Source organism: Falco naumanni, chromosome 6 (assembly GCF_017639655.2).
Source record: "Falco naumanni isolate bFalNau1 chromosome 6, bFalNau1.pat, whole genome shotgun sequence".
In the NCBI taxonomy this organism is placed as follows: Eukaryota; Metazoa; Chordata; class Aves; order Falconiformes; family Falconidae; genus Falco; species Falco naumanni.
The window spans coordinates 17,697,027-17,716,909 of record NC_054059.1 but is presented as its reverse complement, the minus strand read 5'-3'; the positions used below and the strand labels follow the sequence as shown (position 1 = coordinate 17,716,909).

General features: G+C 37.1%; 1 protein-coding gene across 9 annotated transcripts in view; it reads right to left on the bottom strand.

Moving 5' to 3' along the window:
• The window catches only part of DST (dystonin), a 302,875-nt gene that overhangs the window by 120,006 nt on the left and 162,986 nt on the right, over nt 1-19,883 (bottom strand). For all 9 annotated transcript variants that reach the window (XM_040599286.1, XM_040599277.1, XM_040599279.1 and 6 more), the window contains 14 exons: nt 19,724-19,819; nt 18,232-18,357; nt 17,710-17,862; nt 17,302-17,456; nt 17,043-17,169; nt 15,724-15,907; nt 14,564-14,721; nt 14,050-14,228; nt 13,693-13,831; nt 12,682-12,875; nt 10,790-10,952; nt 10,058-10,141; nt 9,858-9,965; nt 9,042-9,140 (listed from right to left, as the gene is read on the bottom strand). In XM_040599286.1, the coding sequence (XP_040455220.1) occupies nt 9,042-9,140; nt 9,858-9,965; nt 10,058-10,141; nt 10,790-10,952; nt 12,682-12,875; nt 13,693-13,831; nt 14,050-14,228; nt 14,564-14,721; nt 15,724-15,907; nt 17,043-17,169; nt 17,302-17,456; nt 17,710-17,862; nt 18,232-18,357; nt 19,724-19,819 (1,965 nt within the window). The remainder of the gene's footprint in view (nt 1-9,041; nt 9,141-9,857; nt 9,966-10,057; nt 10,142-10,789; nt 10,953-12,681; nt 12,876-13,692; nt 13,832-14,049; nt 14,229-14,563; nt 14,722-15,723; nt 15,908-17,042; nt 17,170-17,301; nt 17,457-17,709; nt 17,863-18,231; nt 18,358-19,723; nt 19,820-19,883) is intronic.

Here is a 19,883-nt window from a genome sequence, read left to right as displayed (position 1 = left end):
TTGAAAGCTCAAGATATGTAGCTTTATCGACACAATTTTTTTTATAAGCCTCATATGAAGTCATTTCAGCTCCTGTTCTGACATCTACTACACAAATTTTATGACTTTTTTCTGCTGATGGGCTGCTTATTTTCCTTTCACCAACTGGAAGCAGAAGGCATTTACTGCTTACACTGAACAAACACATTTTCAGCAAATCACCGTAGTACATAGCTTTCCTGTTATTTGGATTGTGAAAACATTTTGCATTACTAGAAGGTTCATGCAAAAATTTTAAAATTGTGTTATTAAGCAAGCCAACCTGCACGGCAGTTTCTGGAGGTACACGAACACTTCTCACAGGATCAATGACCCCCCCACTTGCAATTTGAGCCTCAAGGATATTTTTACCTTTTTGTCTTTCTAAGAGTCGAGCTTCCATAGCCTGATACACAGAGATCACTTTCCCAGAACAGCAATAGCCCAAAACAGCTTTCTCTGCCTCAAGCAATCTACTCTTGAATTCATTATCTGTAAGCCCTCTAACAACTGAATCATCAACAGAGAACTTCTGACCTGTTGTGGGATCAATGATGAAACCAGTAGCTGCTTGGGCCTCTAAAAATGCTAATGCCAACGCTTTCCCTATGATTCTTCTCTTTGCTGCTAAAGCAAAAGAGAGTATCTCTTTGCTGGATTCAAGGTACAGCCCAGCTATAGCTGTAGGTTTAGTTAAAAATTTTTCAAGACTTTTCTGAACCTCGTCAATCGTTTTCTGCCCTGAATGGAGCTGCTCAACTGTGAGCCTGTCTAAAAGTTTAACTTCAGTCAACTGTCTGGCAGTTACATCATGTCGGAGACCTTGAAATTTAATATCATCATATTCCTCTGTAAAATATTCCAACTGAGTATCAGCAGCAGCAGTTTTCAAAATCTCTTCCCCTAAGAAAGAGCTCATCTTCGCAACGTCTTCTTTCCTAAACCCTTCAGATGTTTTGTATCCCTCAAACATTCTCTCTTCGTTACCAAAAGTCTTGGCATTTTCTTGATTTAATGTTGTGACTTCAACATGCATGTCATACTGCTTGCTCTTCACTATCTGTAAATAGGAATTTTTTGACACAGTGAGAAATACATGTGCAGAACTACGCTGTAGATCATTCGCTCCTAAATCCACCACCAGAGAAACCAAAGGGAGAACTTGGAATGTAGTCAGAAAGGAGAACTGCTACTAGTGTTGGAGAGCAGAGAAATATAGCTAGCTAGAGTTTTGAAGTGCATTTGCCATTTCAATGTTTATTCAGTAACAGGAATATGACTAGACTAACCAACAATAACTGTTGTTTGTTATTATATGAACTTAATGCCATTAATCAAAGCTTATTTTAATGATACAATGGCGTATGTGAATTCTTATTTCCAACACAAACTTTTAAAACAATGTGTTTCTTAGCTATTAACAAACCTGCAACAGAGGTCTAATGAAAAGCTTTTTGTGTCATATATATAAGAATGAAGGGGTTCCCTTCACCAAGGTAAGAACATAAAAAAACATTAGAGAGAATACAGAATAGTAATGAAGTATAACTACAACCAACCAACAAAACAGACCAGTAAAAAAACAGCATTAGGAAGGCAAACCCTCACAAAATGTAGCATGTACCTCCAACGGATGCAGTTTTACCACTCCTAATTCATGTTTCGTGTCTTCTCCATGTCTAACAGTTTGTCTAGAACTGTGTAGGTTCCTGTTTCTCAATTTGTCCCTTTCAGATGTTGCAGAGATTTGGTTTGCTTTATCGAAAGTTATCTGGAACTGCGTACTCATTTCAGAAACAATCTCTGTGAAAGATTGGGGGCTTGAATCTTCTTCTAGGGAATGGTTTATTCTTGACATCTGGAACTGCACTTCTCTTGGGATCCTATCATCAGCACTCATGTACAGTGTATTTCCTTCTATCTGATCTGATTTAAAACCTGATCTCTCTTGTTTCTGCCTTAACAAAGGTGAGCCAGGTTTTGCATGTGGAGGAAGCTGTTCAAATTCTCTAGCTGCAGTGTCACTCAGATAACTGAAATCATTCCCTCTTCTCTCACAGCTCAGTTTAGATCCAGAATCTTGGAGTTTAGTATTTTGCTGAACTTCATTCTGAAGCAAAAGAAACCTGTGTTCACTGTCCCTGGCCTGCAGATCCACTTTCTGTTTCAAGCTCTCAACCACGCGCTTCTGCATTTCCAGCTCTTCCTCAAGTTTCCTGCACTTCTGGTGATAGTCCATTTCAGCCTGCTTTCCTTGCTGTAGTTGTTCATGACATTTTTTAAGCCTTTCCTGCAAATCTTCCATTTGTATCTTGTACAACATGATGTTTTCCTCAGCCATATGCTTTTCCTGCTGAAGAGCAACACACTCTAGTTTTATGCCAGAAATGTCCTTTTCTGTGATGTTATGGGATTCCAGTAATTTTTCAGCTTTTTTCCTAAATTCCTCTGCAGAGTGTTTAAACTTAATGGATTCCTCTTGAAACAGAATCATCTTCTTGCGTGCCATTTGTTCATCCAGAGTTTTCTGATGGAGTTCATCCTGTAATTTTTTTAATTTACTACTTAGCTCTTGTATATGAGCTTGTTGCAGTTGTATCTTCTGCTCACTCATTCTTTTTTCCATAGTTAGAGCATTCATTTGGGCATTTAGATTTTTAACCTCCCGGTCAATGGTTAGGGTGGAAGCATTCTGTTTATCACATTTTTGTTTATATTCACTAGCCAAGTCTTTTGTTTTCACTAGATCAGCTTCTAGGCTTTTGATTTTACACATGAATTCTTGCTCAATTATTGTTTGCTTGTGCAATTGTTCATTTGTTGTACGCAGCTGCTCTTTGAAACCATCTGCTAGGGCTTTTAATGCATCATTTTTCCTCTGAATACTTTCTTTTTCCAAAGTCATCTTCTCCGATTCAGACTGAATTTGCTTCATCTGTAGCTTTGTTTCAGTATTCCATTTATTAAGGTCCTCTATCTTTTGTTTCAATGATTCTGACAACTTATTACTTTTGGCTAATTCATTCTTCAGCATTTGAATTTCCTGCTGGTTTTCTTTCTCTGCTTTTGTTTTTTGAAGCAACTGTTCTTGAATTTTCTTATATTGGTCTTGAAGATTACTTGCTTCTCCTTTGCATGACTGTGTTCTGTGTTCAGCTGCCAGCTTCTCTTTTTGAAGAGAACTGATTTGTGAATGTAAATGTTTGATAGTGATTTCAGTTTTTGTCTGTGATCTAGTTAATTCTTCTACTTCTCTCTTTAGCTGTGTCTTTTCTTGCTGAACAGATTTCAGCTCCTCCTGATAGTTCATCTTAATTTTCTTAAGATCTATAGCTTCTTGCATCACCTCCTCAGCTTTACCAGTGGTTCTATGTAGCTGCTTGTCCAGTTCTTTCAACTGTTGCAAATATCCCTGCTCTACTTGGTCTTTTTCCTCCAACTTAATTTTTAGGCATTTAAGTTCGCTATTGACTTTATCTAGTTTTTCTTTTAATAAACGAGACTTTTCTTCTGTTGATGATTTCTGAAGCTCAATTTCATTCAGTTCATATTTCAGATCTTTAATAGTTTTATCAGCTTTTTTGTTAGCAAGGGTTAGCTCATTGATCTTCTGTTTAAGCTCTTCTACCTTTTTGGCTTCTTGTTTCTTCTGGAAACTTGTAATTTCAGAATCAGGCCTATAGTGGCTGCCTTGCCCAGCTGTGAAAGTTGGCAGGCAAGTTTCTCTAGTTACAGAGTACCCACCTTCAACAACCTTCCTTCTGGCTTCAGTCCTCTCTCTTTCTTGCAGCTTTATTTCTGGCAGGTTCACTTTAAACTCAAGATCTTGTTCCATTTGCTTTATCAGCTTCATAAGTTTCTCCTCTCCTTCTGTTTTCTTCTTCAGTTCCTGCATTAAGGTTTTTTTCTGTTGCTCTAAATCATGAAGATTAGTATCTTTTCTTCTTAGATGCTCTTCAAGGTTTCTTCTGGTAAAGGTGCTTTCTTCTATCTGATTTCGAAAAGCACGAAGGTTTTCTTCCAGTATACTTCTTTGAGTCTCTGCCTGAAAAATGAGCTGCCTTACACACTCCAACTCCTGCTCTGCATCTGCTTTCTCCTTCTCAATGCTCTCTAGATCTATACGACACTGCTTTGCCTCTTGCTCAGCCTTGGTCTTCTGACGACAGATTTCTTCCATGTCCTTTTGCTGCTTTTCCCGCTCTTTTTCTGCGGCTTCCCTCACTTTAGGGAGCTCTTGTTCCACTTGGAACTTTTGATTCTTCATATCCTCCAACATCTCCTCAAGTGTTTTGACCTTTCCCATGAGTTTTCTGTTCTCATCGATTGTGCTATTTTGCTGTGCCATTAGATCTGAATATGCCTTGCGCACTGATGCTTCCTTATTCTTTAAAATCTGTAAAAGAACGAAGTAAGTTGGAATGTACTTTTTGTAATACAGCAGATAAAACATCTTGGGTTCTTTGAAAAGCAGAATGGATAATACTTACTCATATATATACGGTACGTCCAGAAAGTAGGACGAGCAGTTCCCACCACCATCACCTTCTCTTGAAGGCTTCAGGAAGTTACCATTAGCCAAATATGAAACCCTTCATAAAGACATCCACAAAGCGAAGAAGTCCTGAAGCCTCTCACTTCAGTCAGATGCCTCTTAGCGGTAAGCAGCGTCAAACAACAGCTCGCATATGCTTTTTCTCCAAACAAATAGGTAGAGCAAACAGTGAGCCAAACACTATGTGCAAGAATTCCCAAGTAGAAAGTGGCCTACCATGTCTGGATGAGTTTAGTAGAAACTGGAAGAAGGATTTTGTGCTCACAAGCAAAAATAACACAGGAGGAGTTCGGAAATTCCCGCCGAGAAACAAAACAGTATCTAGAGCTAGAGCCAAGATGCATCAGCTCCAGAAAGAGAAGAATCTAAATCCCAGTACATCTATGCTCTGTACTAGCTCCACAGTCCCAGTGCCTCCACTGGCCCACCTGGGGGACAGGTAAGAGCACAGCTGCTCTGCAGTGCAGACACAGTTCAAAGTATAAACATGGTAGTTAGGAAAATCCCAGTGAAAACCAGTCAGCTAGTATTCTCTGTATGTTGGCAGATCAAGGGAAACTCTTACAAGCAAGATGTGCATTCAGTAGTAACAATATTTTTGAAACTATACATACCTTGTCTTCATTAGCACTATTATGACATTAGTTACCAAATATGAGCTAACATGAGGTAAGAACACACCTATATTCCTAAGATCATACCAACATGACATGAAGGGCAATTATAGCAACATTTTCTAATAAACAATATGTTGGGTTAGTTCAAATTTACCAGATTTACTTGCTTTTTCATACGATATATGAAACTATTTCCTAAAAGGCTAATGCAAAGGCAGCTTCTTCAGTTCCTCTCCGTATTTCCCCATGTCACAATTTTGTACAGACCCCGCTGGATACAAGACATTTATTGGTTTCTTATTAGACCTCCTCTTACGCTCCCATGGACACAAAATCTAATGTATTATGCTTGAAAAAGAAGAACTAAAAATACAGATACAGTCACAAACTACGCCATGTTGGCTTTCATTATTTCTAATCAACCTGGCTGAGCAGCAGCTGGGTGGAGAAAAGGATGGTAATTAAATAGTAATACAAAATAAACAAAAATAAATTTATAAGAACTAAAAAAAATGTAAGAACCTCAAAATGCATTTACTAATCTACCATTAGTATATTCATTGTTTAAATTATGTTCAATCAACTTTAAATCACTTGACCTTGACACAGTTTGAGATTCAAATGTTGATTTGGATTGGTTTAGAATCATTCTTAAATTAACTGTTTCATTTGCATTGCATAAACACTCGTGTACCTTAATAATAGTTGTGCTCCTTTTTTCTTCATTATCATTGTCTCTTTTGTTTTTCTTTTCTGTTTTTTCAAGTGAGGATTTTTTCCCTGCTTTTTCACAGAATGTTTTCTGGAGTTCAGTGGTTTTTCCAGGAACCTTTGTGCTACAGCCCTTATCTCTACTGCCCATTTCTGCAACCAGCAATAAATCTTTACATTTCTGGCCCTGTTCCAACTTGCCTGCTCCATTCTGCTTATTCCTGCCTATGTTTATGCTGTCTAAACCATAGGTGTTACCCTGTGACATCTTCTTCTCACTTACTTTCTCATCATGGCTCAAAAACTTTTTTGTTAATCCATATTTTGATAATGGAAAATAATCCTCTTCTCCAGAAATCATTTCTGAAAGGGCTGTGTTTGAATTTAAATCTCCAGCATCTTCTAACAATGCTACACCTGAACTTAGATCATTCTGCACCAGTGACACTTCAAAATCTAATTGACAACATTCAGAGACTTCTGCTGCATATTGATTCTCTGAAATATTTCCTGAAGAAACAGGCAAAATTCCTTGCATTGTACTCTTGGCTTCTTTTGGATTTAAAATTGATTTTTCTAGGGTTTTGTTTTCAGCTATGAAACTTATATCCAGAGACGGTCTGTGCAATTTGTTAATATCCCTTTCAACACTACCAGAAATGCCTGGATTGCTCATGGATTGCAAATGTAACTTTGTTTTTTCACTTCCATAGTGCACTGCCAGCTCTCTGGAAGAGCATGCAACTTTCTCTAAAAGTGTTGCATCCCTTACACCTTCTTCACCACACACTTGAAACTCTCTGTGTTCAGAGTTTAAAGTATTATGGCTACTCCTTTCTGTAAAACAGTGTTTTTTAGGCTTACATTCAAAATGAGTTCTTGGTGAAAAATGTTGCTGCTTATAAGGGCTGATATCCAGGACATGCTTTCCAGTTTCTAGAGTAACTTCATCTTTCTTCGTTATTAGCTCAAAATTAGTTTTTGATTGCATCACACATTCTTCCTTTGTTGAAACAACACCCCCTGCCTTTCTTGAAAGATTTTTCCCTGTGATTTTTTGTATCATTTTCACTTCAGGCAACTTCTTTGATACTTCCTGTGTTTCCTGCCTCTCTCCATTAACAATTTGATCATTTAACAGTTCGCTAGGATCATTATTCACACTCACACAAATCTCAGCTGAAACAAAGCAATCTTTTCTACCATTTTCTTCTTTACTTTGATTACCAAACCCCATTAAATTATCTATCTCTGTATGTAGCTTATTTTCTCTGTTGCCACTAATGCTACTTTCTTGACCACCAAAATCTAAAAATTGCTTTAATGTTCTATCAATTTTGATTTCATCGTATCTGTCTACATCTAAACTTCTTCTTTCAACTTCCAATTTGTTTTCTGTGTGTTTAGGTTTACTGGAGGAGTTACGGTTTTGCAAATATTCGACATCCATCGTGCTTTCATTAGGTGTGTTTTTCTCTCTGAATTCAACAGCTTCGTTACACCCCAAATGTTGAAAGACCTCAGTTGACTTCACAGGTTGCTGGAGTTCACTCTCTTCTGGTAAGCTCTGAGCATGACAGCACATGGATTAAACTGAGATATCACGGAAAGCATCTTGTTTTTTCCTTATTATGTGCATTCTTAATGCCATTACTGAGAGTTAGAAAGACAGACTGGCAGGGAAGAAAATCTTGGAACAATCACAGACTTCAGGGGTCTGATCCCAGAAGAAAAAAAATTACCATTCCTCCTTTGAGAAGGATTATTCATTTTTTGATTTGCTACCCTGATTACAAAGAAAAAACCCATCAAATCAAATCACTTTTGAGTCTGGAAACCTACTTAGGTTATCTTCAAAGAAGCTATCAAAGATTTAGAAGGCTGCCGGTAGGTGGCGGAGGATGGAAGATAGGGGCTGTCTGATTCCCAAAAAAGCAGTCACGGAGATTCAGAGCAGGCTGAAACTTGAGAGCACGCACAGGTTTCTTTTTCCTTGTTTCAATTCTTGTTCTTTGTTTCACTTTTTATTCTTTATACCCTTAGCATTATTAGCCATACTAAATCCTCAGTAATAATGGCTACTTATCAACAAACATTATGTATTTCCATCAGTATGCTCCACCACTTCATGATGCACAAAGATACATGCTGTGTTACAGTTTGTCCAAAGGTATTCAATAGCAAGAAAAGCCAATGAAGACAAAGCCAGCACCAGAATTACAGAATGTTCGTTTAAGAGCTCTTGGCTTTTTCTGTAATAATAACATCAACATTTATACCCTTAGGAGAGTGTTCTCTCATTTTATGTAATTTATATAGGACTACACTTAATATGGGCACAATTAATTACAGGACTGCATTTAACATGGGCGATATTTTAGAGATGTGCACTGTATAGATTATGCTAAAACACTGTAGTCCTTAAAGTATTACTATATAATCTCTTTCAGAAAGAAGCATTTCAAAAGAAAGTGAGGAATTTAATTCTCAATTATTTGGAAGGTTGATTCTGCAGCAAAGAAGTATTTTGAGTAATCTGTCTATTCAATTTCAGTAACCTACTCTTGTTAATAAGATTCAACACTTAAGCATAAATAAAATGCTGTCTGACTCCAAGGAATCAATACTGTAGAAAGGCAGAAGGAAAAAAAAATCTAAACAAGTCAAAGGAATTTAAGAAATTAAGAGGGCATCGCATCTCCCTGTTTAAAGAACTCCCTTATATGTTTCTAAATGGACCAGAACACATGCTATGGAATATTAAAACCTACACAGGATATCAAAGGTGTATGCACACTAAGTTTGCCCTCATCTTAATACCTGCATTTATCCAAACGATCAAGCCATAAAATACTTAAGTATTAAAATATACTGCATGCAACTACACCTCCACCAGGATTTGCTGAATCACAGGACCCTTCTAGCTGGAAGAATTGATAAAATGTATGGATGGTATAGGATTTTGCTTTTCTGAGTGATAATGTTGTAATTTAACACTCTCACATTCCTGTATAAAGTGCAGTATATAAAGAATTATAGTTTTTCAAATCTGCTGCTTTGTGAATAATTCCAACAGGCATATTGCTCTTTGTTTGCCTAGCTATTCTTTTTGCTTTGTTGGCTGCCAGGGGATGACCTACCTCTTCCTCTTCCAGTCTCTTCAAAGAGTCACCTGCAAACTTAATGTATTGGGTCATCAAGGTCACTAAGGCAGTATAACGAGTCCGTAAATCCATGAACTGCAGACAGAAAAAGGAGGGGGGGAAGATAGATGGAAAAATACTCCAGTTAATCTTCAAAAAAGTGATAATCACTACTCTTAGAACCTATTCCAATTTTGATTCCAAAATCCTGACTGTGGAATCCGCGAAGCTGAATTGCACTTGCACTTGCACAAATAAATGTTAAGGATCTATGAGAGGATCCGTAAGAAGAAGAACAGAAGACAATGTTTTGACTTTACAGTCACTTGATTCTTCCCCCCTGTAAGAACAAGTTGTAAGAGGAACAAGCAGTGCAGGTCACTATTCCTCTAACAGCAGGGAGACAGATTTATCTCTCCCACCCAAATGAGGCTGATTTGCTTCGGAATCTGTCAGTGTCCAGATCTGATAAGTCTTACCACAGTAAAGATGAAAGTTCCCCCTGGTTACTATGATCAGGATCCAGCCCAGAGGTGGTTCTAAGCAGTTTTACTGAGGTACATTTCTCATATAGCTTTTTATGGTTCAGGGGAATTCTGTTCATCAACACCAATATACTGTCTCGTTATCTAAATACTGCATAATAAGCAATAAAATATTTATCACGTTATGTAACTATATATAGAAAAGCAACAACTTGCTTGTGTTATTTTATTTAACCATTAAGAAATGCTAAATCCCATTCCTGTGTTTACTCTATTTTAAGAAAAGACTCAAAAACCCACATTTTCCTGTCATAAGAAATCCATTTACCTCTTGAATAATGAAGTCTGATGAGCTTTGCATTCTTGGGCGTTTCACTGGAGATTTTTGTTGGGAGTCAACCATAGCTCTGTAGGTCATAGTCTGTAACTCATAGTCCTGCAAAGAGACAAAATACACAAAACAATTGGTATTCCACATGATACTGACACTAAAATAAAAAGCATACTAAGTATAATGTTATTTATTACCTTCACAGCAGCTGAGTATTGTTCTGAATACTTCTGGCATTCATCTATTTTGCTTTGTTTCATTTCAATCTCAGAAACCAGCATCTGTAAAATATGAATCTACATCTTCATCTTAAAAAGTTATTTTTATTACTAGTACTATTAGCACTTCTACTTTATCTAACATCATGAAATTCACATAATACGCTCATTTCCACGTGTATACAAGTAATTATATGCTCAAGTCTATGTTCTGGGCTTTGTCAGGCTTACAGTACAGAGCAGTGAAAAAACAGGTTTAATAGCTGGTGAGTGAACTTAAAATCAGGAATACACTATTTTGTGCATATAATTTGTTATTCTGTGTCTTATTTAAGCTGCGTTTCCTTCTTGCAGGAGACAGCTCTGCTTCCTTGAAATTATTTCTACATCCATAAATATCAAGAGCAGTCCTGAATAAAAAATGATGCAATAAGGAAGAAAAGTCCAGAATTTTAGACACTCTCTAAGGGTTTGCTCTTCTTGCAAAACAATCTTGTCTATAAAACGGCAATAGTCAGTGAGTGATACATTCATGATGTTAACTGCATTGTAAGCAGAAAATCATAAAAGCTGGTGATGATTTGGAATTTTACACTAAGGGATATAAGCACCTCATACCAAGGAATAAGACTGACATCACTGGGTTAAACTGATATTTTAATTCTTCGGTCATTACAGCAGTGCTTTCCTACAGTAAGATCCCTTTCATACCTTATGTTGGTTCAGCTGTTTAGCCAGTGCTTTGCTATTTTCAGGATGGATTTCTTGAATCCTTCGCTGAGTATCTTCCACTTGTTGAATCCAAGTGTCCAAAGAATTGTAAGTATCTTTGTAATACTTCAGAGATTTATTAATACCTTCTAAGTCACGCAATCTGATTTTATTTTAGAAGATAAGCCAAAGAAGAGAAGATGAGTATTAAAGACAAAAAGTACAACAGTAAGCAAAATACAGCTTTAAAGGCTTCAGATGCCTTTGCTATAGCTCACACTATAAAAACACTGCAGGATAAACATTAAACAACTTTTTATACTCTGACTTGGAAAGAATACTTTGAACGAGTCTAGTGTTGTTCTCAAGATGCCAAAAGACGACTGAAAAAGAGCAAGCAAAAGTAACCATATTGCTCAGGTTTCATACTTAAGCATGTTTTAAAGCTAATAACCCTAAAAAATGGAAAGGATCGTGGTAACTGCAGCCAATATTTGTAGATACTTTTTTGTATAATGATCATCAGTGTCAAGCTGTTAGGAAGCAGCAAAGTGAATATTTGCAGAAAGCAGCTTGTTTACAGCTCCATGCTGCAACCACCACAATCTGTCCTATTTACACTAAAAGCCACGATGCATTAACAGTCATCTTCCAGCATACAGGATACAGTCCTGTGAGGAGAGCATGTGGCTTACGTTTGCCTTCTGAGTAAATAAATATAATTCAGTACTTCATAAAACTACTATTTTATTATTTAAATTATGTCACACTATCAAACAATGAAAAATCTGGGTTGATTTAAAGCTAGACGTTCTGTAGTCAGCTATAAATGAGTCAGTCAGCTTTTGCCCATCTTCATTACAACTTCCAGCCATGTTAAACAGAGACAATTAGTTAATTACAAGTGAATATCTTCAGTATTGCTCCTGAATATTCATCTATTAGAAAAGGAGGACAAAAATGTGAAAGGTTGTTGTGTGAACTTTTACATTAACAGCAATCTCTTTGATGCTGTTGTTCAGGTTATCTGTAATGACAAACAGAAGCAGATATTAAAGGAAATAAATTCAGGCTGTATAGTACAGACTTCCTTAACTCGCTCATAGTTTTTCCTTCAGTCTCTACAGTTCTGCTTCCTTTAAATAGAGAAACACAACTACAGAGACTGAAGAAAAAAGGATTTCCAGGAATGTCATATATGGACATCTCTTTCAGAATTATGGGTACGTGTGCTGCTGTATCTGCCCATCTGTCCAGGCACGTACATTTGAGTAACATTCTCCAGTATAATCATGACAGTAAAACAGAAGGGCTGAATCTAGAGGAACATCTCAACTGGATATTGAGGCTGCATGAAAACAGTTGCACGCAAAACAAAATACTGGCACTTCACAACAAAATTACGGCAGCAAAACTACCACAGAAGTCAATGGAGGTTATGGACTGCCAGACTTAGCACTTAAGTCATTAAAAGCAAGTTAACATGAATCCAATCATAACAGATAAATCAGCTCATCAGTTAGGCCTGTAAGAACTAATTATGTGGAGAAACAGATGGTATTTCCATAGGACAGCAAGCCATCTCTGTAAGCTTTTTTTCGGAAAGAAAAAAGACAATTTGTCTCTACTGTGTCTCAGTAAGTTGTAATTAGATAACATTTCTATATTTTGTTAATTTTTTGGTGCTCAATAGTCACAGACATTTCCTGTGGAAAAGTAAAACAACAACGTCAACAGCACAGAAATGGTAAGAATCCTTGATCTTACCATGTCACAAACAGTTCAGAAAACTATTCTGACCTATATTACAATTCATTTCTGATTATTTTCCCACAGAAACAACAAAACCAGCATAAAATATGAACAGATTATAATAAAAAAATCATACACACCTATTCTGAATTTGAGAATGAATGTTTTGCCACCTCTCGGCTAACTGATCAACTTTTTCTTTATACCAGTCGAAATCAAGATCACGTTCCTTGTGCATTTTAAACATCTGATCACTGATCTTCTTTGCCTTCTGCAGTTCATCCTCCAAGGAATGGAACAATTCTCTTTTCTCATCTACTTCAGATCTCCATTGCTAGTATGTGATAAATGATAACTTGTAAATAACTCCTAAATTGTAATACTATTTTATAAATGAGGATTTTATATGAGTAAAATGTATAGATGAATAAACGAAAAACGTTTACATGAGTATTTTAGTTCCAGTTGCTCAAACACTGAATGACACCAGAATGGGTCTGAAGCAACTAAGTAGCTATGAACTGCAAAATAATTCTGAGTAACAGCATCCCCCACAACATACAGATCAAACCACAGGCAGCAAACTAACATGCTTATCTTATAAACTACAGCTTTCCAAAAAATCATTAGGTAGATGCCAATCATTCTATCTAACAAAAAAGCATTATTCATCATTTGCAATACTCAATTGAGGTATATACAGCACACACAAAATGCTGAACTTCAATCTTACCCTTTCTCAAAGGTACCTGCCAGACCTCTTAGTAAACCCTGGTTAGTATACTACAGCAGTAGCAGAAACATTATTGTGGCCACGTTTAAATAACAATGTATTTATGTTACCTTAAGCTTCTGTTATCATTTGAAGAGACAAAAAAATAAGGCTTACTGCAGAATTAACAAGTGCCACCCTTGGAAGTTCAGATACTTCAAAGTATTTCCTAACAATAGGAATCATCATGCAAACTATACAATTTCTAATGCTCCAAAGCCGTCATTTTTTCTGAGAAGTTAATCATAATACAGACTTTCCTCAAAATACACAAGCCAACTTTTGATACACTAGCATAAACAAAACTGGTGTTGTAAGACACATCATTTTCCTATATTTTTTTTGATTTGCCCATGAAAAGGCACCCGCCAGCTCTTACCTTTAATGTACCCATCAGATTTTCAATATTGTTTTTGTCAGCTGTTACTGCCTCCTCTTCACACAACTTGGTTTCATAGACTTTTACGAACGATTCTGTTTTGTGGGTGTTCTGCAGCACCAATTCTACAGTATTTAACCTGAAAAACAGTAATCTCCTGTTAACTGAACCATCAATAATGACACTCAACACACTTGTGGTTTTTAGCCTTTTCAGGTCATTGGGTACCCCTTTACACAATGTTAAAATGTTAACTCTCTTTTCCTTGATCAGTATTATTCCTACTAATATCTTTAATTTATTTTGAATGGAAAACTGTAAACTAAAACATGTGATGGAAGATGGCCGATTACATACTTATCTATGTAAATGGAAGACATGGAATAAACTTGGTTCATGTTCTGAATAACAGCGCTGAGCTCAGAGCGCAGAGTAGGGACCGAAGGTGAAGCAGCAGCTTGACTGAAGAACTCTTCACATTTTTCTGTGATGATTCTTAAGTCATCCTTCAGTCGATCCAATTCTTTCTTCAGGTCCTGTAAAATGAAAGGTGACTGACAGTGCTTTTATCCTACATCAACCTGATGTATACTCTACATATCATTATCAGTACAGGTCTGCTCTCCTTTGCTTGTTTCATGTGGACACCATTACATTTTTTTAAAAAGAAACGTAGGTTTCTTTTTAAGAGAAAAACTAACAGAGTTGCCATTTATTGGCATTTTTTTTCTCTACAAACCCAAGCTTAATTTTTTACTTTCGTCTTTTCAAGGTGCACCGCAAACCTTCCTGGCTACACTCAAAACATGTTTGTTTTTTTTTTTAAATAAAACTCTTTTCCTGGGTAAAACAGCCTTTCTCAAAGGCTCACCTCTTGCTGCGAAATCCTCGATCTACTTTCACGTACATCATCCCTTTCCATTGGGGTTCGTATTTGCTGTATTAACCTCTCCTCACAACTCTCCAGCTGTAGTCCGATTTTTCTGACTTCAGAGATGTACAGATTGTAGGTCGATTCTTCCTCCTCCTCTGTTGAAGGAAACAAGTCACATTTTAGCACACGAAGCCATCAAGTCGTCTTCACCATGTCTTCCCATGAAACACTTTATAAAGTCACCATTCTACAGGTCTTTCCATGACTGGCTGAAATCCCATCAGATTCCATTGGAATTTTAGCTACAAGGCAAATTTTAGGAACCCTTCAATGTTCACTATTATTAGATCACCTCCTTACAGACAAAAAATTAGCATATGTCTTTGACCATTCATTCCAGGCACAGGCATCACCTCTAGGCAGACACCTCTAAACTCAGTGACTGGTTCTTTCAGTCAGATGGCATCATGCACAAACTACAGTAAACCTCTAGGGCTTCTTTCTGGGGTTTTCTGGTGTTTGTTTGGTTTTTTTGTTAAACCCTCTCTTTCAGATGCACAAGGCAACACAACTTTCCTTAAGTGTAGTGAACTACTCTAACGCAGTGATCAGTTCTGCACTACTGTATTGCTTTAAGTCATTAGCTACTTGACAGTAAATCAGAGCAGACATTTTACGCTTTCTGTTCTTACTGTATTTACAAACACAGCTAAGAGAGGAGTAACTACAGGCACTCTGTGGAGCTAGGAAAATATCTAGGACACTTTTCTTGCCTTAACACTGTGAAAAAAAGTTCTAATTCTGTTATGAACTCAACAAAGTAATCAAGCTGCATTTTCAGCATTCAAAACAAGGAAGGCATGACTAAACAGTGAGCTGTAACGCACAGAATAAATTCTTGGGTGTAAAATATTAGTAGCACTCTCTACATTAAGTAATACACCAATATTTTTATATAGCTTATTATATACGGAGTTTAAAAAAACTTACAGTACAATGTAATTGTGCACATTCGATCTGTTCAGGAGAACTGGGGCATTAACAATATCAATATGATAACACGGGTAATTTATTAGAGCTTGCATACAGAGAGAGAAGTTTTATCAAGTACTACAATCTCTCTCATGAGGGCATCCTTCTGCTCTTCTCAGCTTTACCTCTTTCTGCAGATTTCAGAAGCTCTTTATAGTATTGCTTGCACACATTAACTTCCCTTTCCAGCTGGGCTGTATCAGAGCTTGTAAAGATTTTGGACTCCCTGCTATCTTCCACAAAATCATCAAAGCGGGACTCCAAATTGCTTAGAACTTGCTGATGTTCACCTGGCAGCATCGTCTTTATCTGCAACAGATTGTAAACCCAAGGCACAGTCAGCAATGATCCATCACTTGCACAGTTCTCTGTAATGCTTATTATCAAAAAGCAATATTGACAAATGGTAAAGTCAAAGAGTAGAGATTCTGGAAGTCTGCTGTTCCTAAGGGGGAGTCCATTTGACATCTGATAGTCTACAGTGACTATAAAATCCTTCTCCATCGTTAAAACTAGTAATGGGCTGTGTAAAGCCAACGCAACATCGACAACGCTTCTCCATCTAATGCCCTGTAGCAATAATCGAGCAGCTAGCAAGAGTTATACAAGTAGGGATACTTTAAGAATTATCTCAGATTCCTTACTTCCAACAGTAACAGTGGGAAATTACAAGTGAAAATGTCAATTTGGGTATCATAAATATTATTGCAACAGTTTGTAGAGATATACACCAATGTGGTAGAATAAGCTAATCTATTAAATAGTGTTATGCTATGTATCTTACATGGCGTATAATTCAGTGATGTCACACACTATTTTAGCCAGAAAGAACAGTATTTTCATCTATATCTCTTTTCATTTCTGACAAATGGATCCCAACTAGCTGTTTAACATTTCAAGTTACAGACTTGTATAAGAATGAAAAAGTGCACTAAGGAGGAATAAGTTTCAGCTACCTTCAGCTTGAAAGACTAAACGTCACTTCACAATTGCTCCATTGTTAGTAAGAAGTAGCAACACGAGGAAATAATGGGGGTTTTCAGGAAGGTTAACCTTAGCCTAATGAAGCTAATCTTACAGGTATCTTCAACATAAATGCGGAAAGCTAGACTCTTGCAGAGCAAAACTGAGATTTAGTCGCTGTTCATTGCTTTTGAGAGATCCTGTCCCTCTGCTGACAAAAGGAGACTCGAGAGATTAGCACAATAAAGGATGCAGGTAGTTTTCAAGATACCACCTCTCTGCTCCTTCCCCAAATATATCTGTGTAACAGCTGCTCAGATCAAGGCAGAACATTGCACAGCGATAAGCAGCATGGCCATTGCCAGCTAATCCCTCAAGGAAGATGAGGATTGGTTTGTTGATTATACAACATTCCTGGGAAGTGTAGCCTATGACTTCCCAGAAAATGGTTAAAGAGGCTCTTCCTAGACATAGCACATACCGAGGCAACATTGCCAGCTCGTACAGCTTCAATTTCATTTGTCAGGTAATGCCAGGACACGACGCTCTTCATGTTTACATGTGACTCATGCCAAAGGGCCAGAACATTCTGAAATTGCTGTTCAATCCTGAAACATAGAAAGACTCCAACTTTACATCAGAGTAACACATGAAAAGGGAAAAAAAGCTGACATTATTTTAGCCCAAGCTTCATATAAAGGAATTTTAAAAGAAAATGGATGGTTTTGTTTTGTCCCTACCTGTTGGCTGTATCTATGGCTTCTTTGTTTGGAGGAGGAACTGTAAAGCATACAGATGGAACCATGGCCTCATTACCACTCGGGCTAATGACTTTCCATTTAGCACGATGGGAGTTGTTTGCTAAGATACACTCATCGTCTTTGTAAATAGTTATCTAGTATTAACAGAAAAGCAGAATAATTTAATGAGCTAAGCATTACAAAATACTTTTACAAAGCACTTCTGCAAATGTTGTCAACAAATGAGCAACAGAACAACAAAACCAATGTTCAACACAAGGTTTTGCTCTTGTTTACTAGGGTGGAAGAAATTTAGAGCCCAGCGCTCTCCAGGAACATGGTAATTAATGAATCCTTAGCTCAATTCTCACAATCTGTAATTGATTTGAGGAAATTCAAGTTTCTAACCTCAATTTGTCTATAGTCACAGATGGCTTTAATTGGGATGGATGTTTTGAGTATACAGTCAGGGTTCCTTGGCTTCAGCTGAATTATTGCCTTTGCTCTCCCCACAAGGCCTGCTACTGTGCTCTTATACTGCAAGAGTTGTTCTTTTTCTTCCTAGAACAGTTAAGAAAAAAAAGTCATAAAGAGATGGCCAGAATACAGTGCTGCTTCTTTGATCCTGTTAAGTTTTTCTTTTCCTGAGGTCTTTTACTGTGTTTATTGAAAGTAACACATTTTACAAGAACAGAGTATCTTTCTGAAGCCACTGGTTTCCCACAACATCCAGTATTGTAAAGATAAATAAATAAAACTGTATTTTAAAGTTATGAAAAATGGTCATTACCCATGGATAGATGCAATTATTTAATTGTAAGTTCTACAAAATTAAGTAATAATTTCAACACACATATTATATATCCAACTATAATCTACAAATTTCTTCTTTAATTGTAATTCATGTTAAGAGAGTCTTTGAATTCTTACCATAGACTCCTGGACAAGGTCTTCCAGCCTATGAAGGCTGCTTGATCTATCACAACTGTATTTTCGGTATATGGTATCTTTCAAAATCTTTAAATATTCCATGGCTTCTTTGGCATCACTAAAAAACTAGGATGAGAAAAAATATCTGGGTTATTTTGAAATAACCTAAGAAGTATACAAACAGCTACACCATGAAGTTTGCTTTAAGTCCTGTCTTTTTAAAAACAATTTTTTCTAGTAGCTAGAAGTGCAGACCACTGTACGTCACAACACTATTCATGATTTCATGTCTAAATGTAGTCTTCAAGAAGGCACACACTGTAACACCAGTTATTCTCAGCACCATCTACATGCAAAATTATTCAGCAGTTACTGAACTTTAGTCAATTACTGTTCTTGCAATGGAAAAAAATTCTGAAGCGATTCTTGTTTGCCTTGAAATTACAATAACTTTCACATTTAAAGAACAGATGAGGTCTACAAACTGTAGCAAACTAGCTGCAAAATTCACCAGGCACACTGGAGGAAACATTTGTGCAGGAGGGGAAGAGAGTTGCCATACTTGGCAGTTCTGTGTGGGCATCTGCATCCCCAAATTATGGTCCCGATTAAGCAAAATTGGCAAGGGAAACGTCACGTGATAATCCTCAACCCATTCTCTCCCTGAAAACTCATTTCTTAAATCCAGTATTCCTATTTCTTTCCCATACCACCAGGAGACCAAATCGCTCAACTTTATCTTCTCCAGTGTCCATTTCTTAAAATGGGTTCTCACCCTTCTCAGTCCAAAGGCATCTCATCCCAACATCACCCCCTTCCTCTTCAACCATCCAATCCAGAAGACACTAAGGATTATTCTTTATAATTTAAATATTTTAAAAAAAAGAGTAATTTGTTTTTTAAAAGCAAAAAACTGTTCAGTCTTCAATCCTCAGGCACATATAACTGAGAAATCCTTAAATCTTTGATCCTCATGCACGTAACTGACTACTGCATCATTTGCTGAGTATTTAAATAGGTGACAAACAGAAAGGTGTTTTATTGAATGTGTCTCCTGTCAGGGGGTTCTCTGATCTATTTATTGTTAATGCTGTACGTTCCGTTTCTATTTGGGTCATCCTGTAACAACCACCTAGAATAGGTTCTCCCTTGCCATCACTAACCAACTAACTCCTCTCTACATCATCCACAGAAGCTTACTGACAGCAGTTGTGTGTGACAGGAAGAGAACATGACTTCGTTCTCAGAATCCCTACTTGCAGCTCTGGGACTCTGAAAAAACGTCAGGCCAGACTGTGAACTGCTATTACTGTAGTGAAGGCAATACAAGTGTGGTAACACCATGGGAGCATGGCTCATCATCTAAGGATTTGCACGTGACACATGTCAATTCTACAGCTACCGTGAGAGCGCAACTAGCACTTTCAGTGGAACATTTTGACTATGGACAAAACTTTAAACATTTCACATTTTTATTGATTTACTTTCTTACCTCAAAATATGCAGCATTTTCTCTCAAATGTTGTTCAACACAGTGACAGAGCTGAAGAATCCAGCTCCATTGTGTCTGCATTGCAGCTCTATAGGCCTTTAAGGAAGAGATATAATTTACAACAGGAAACGAAAATTAAAATGTGCGTACTTTTACAGAA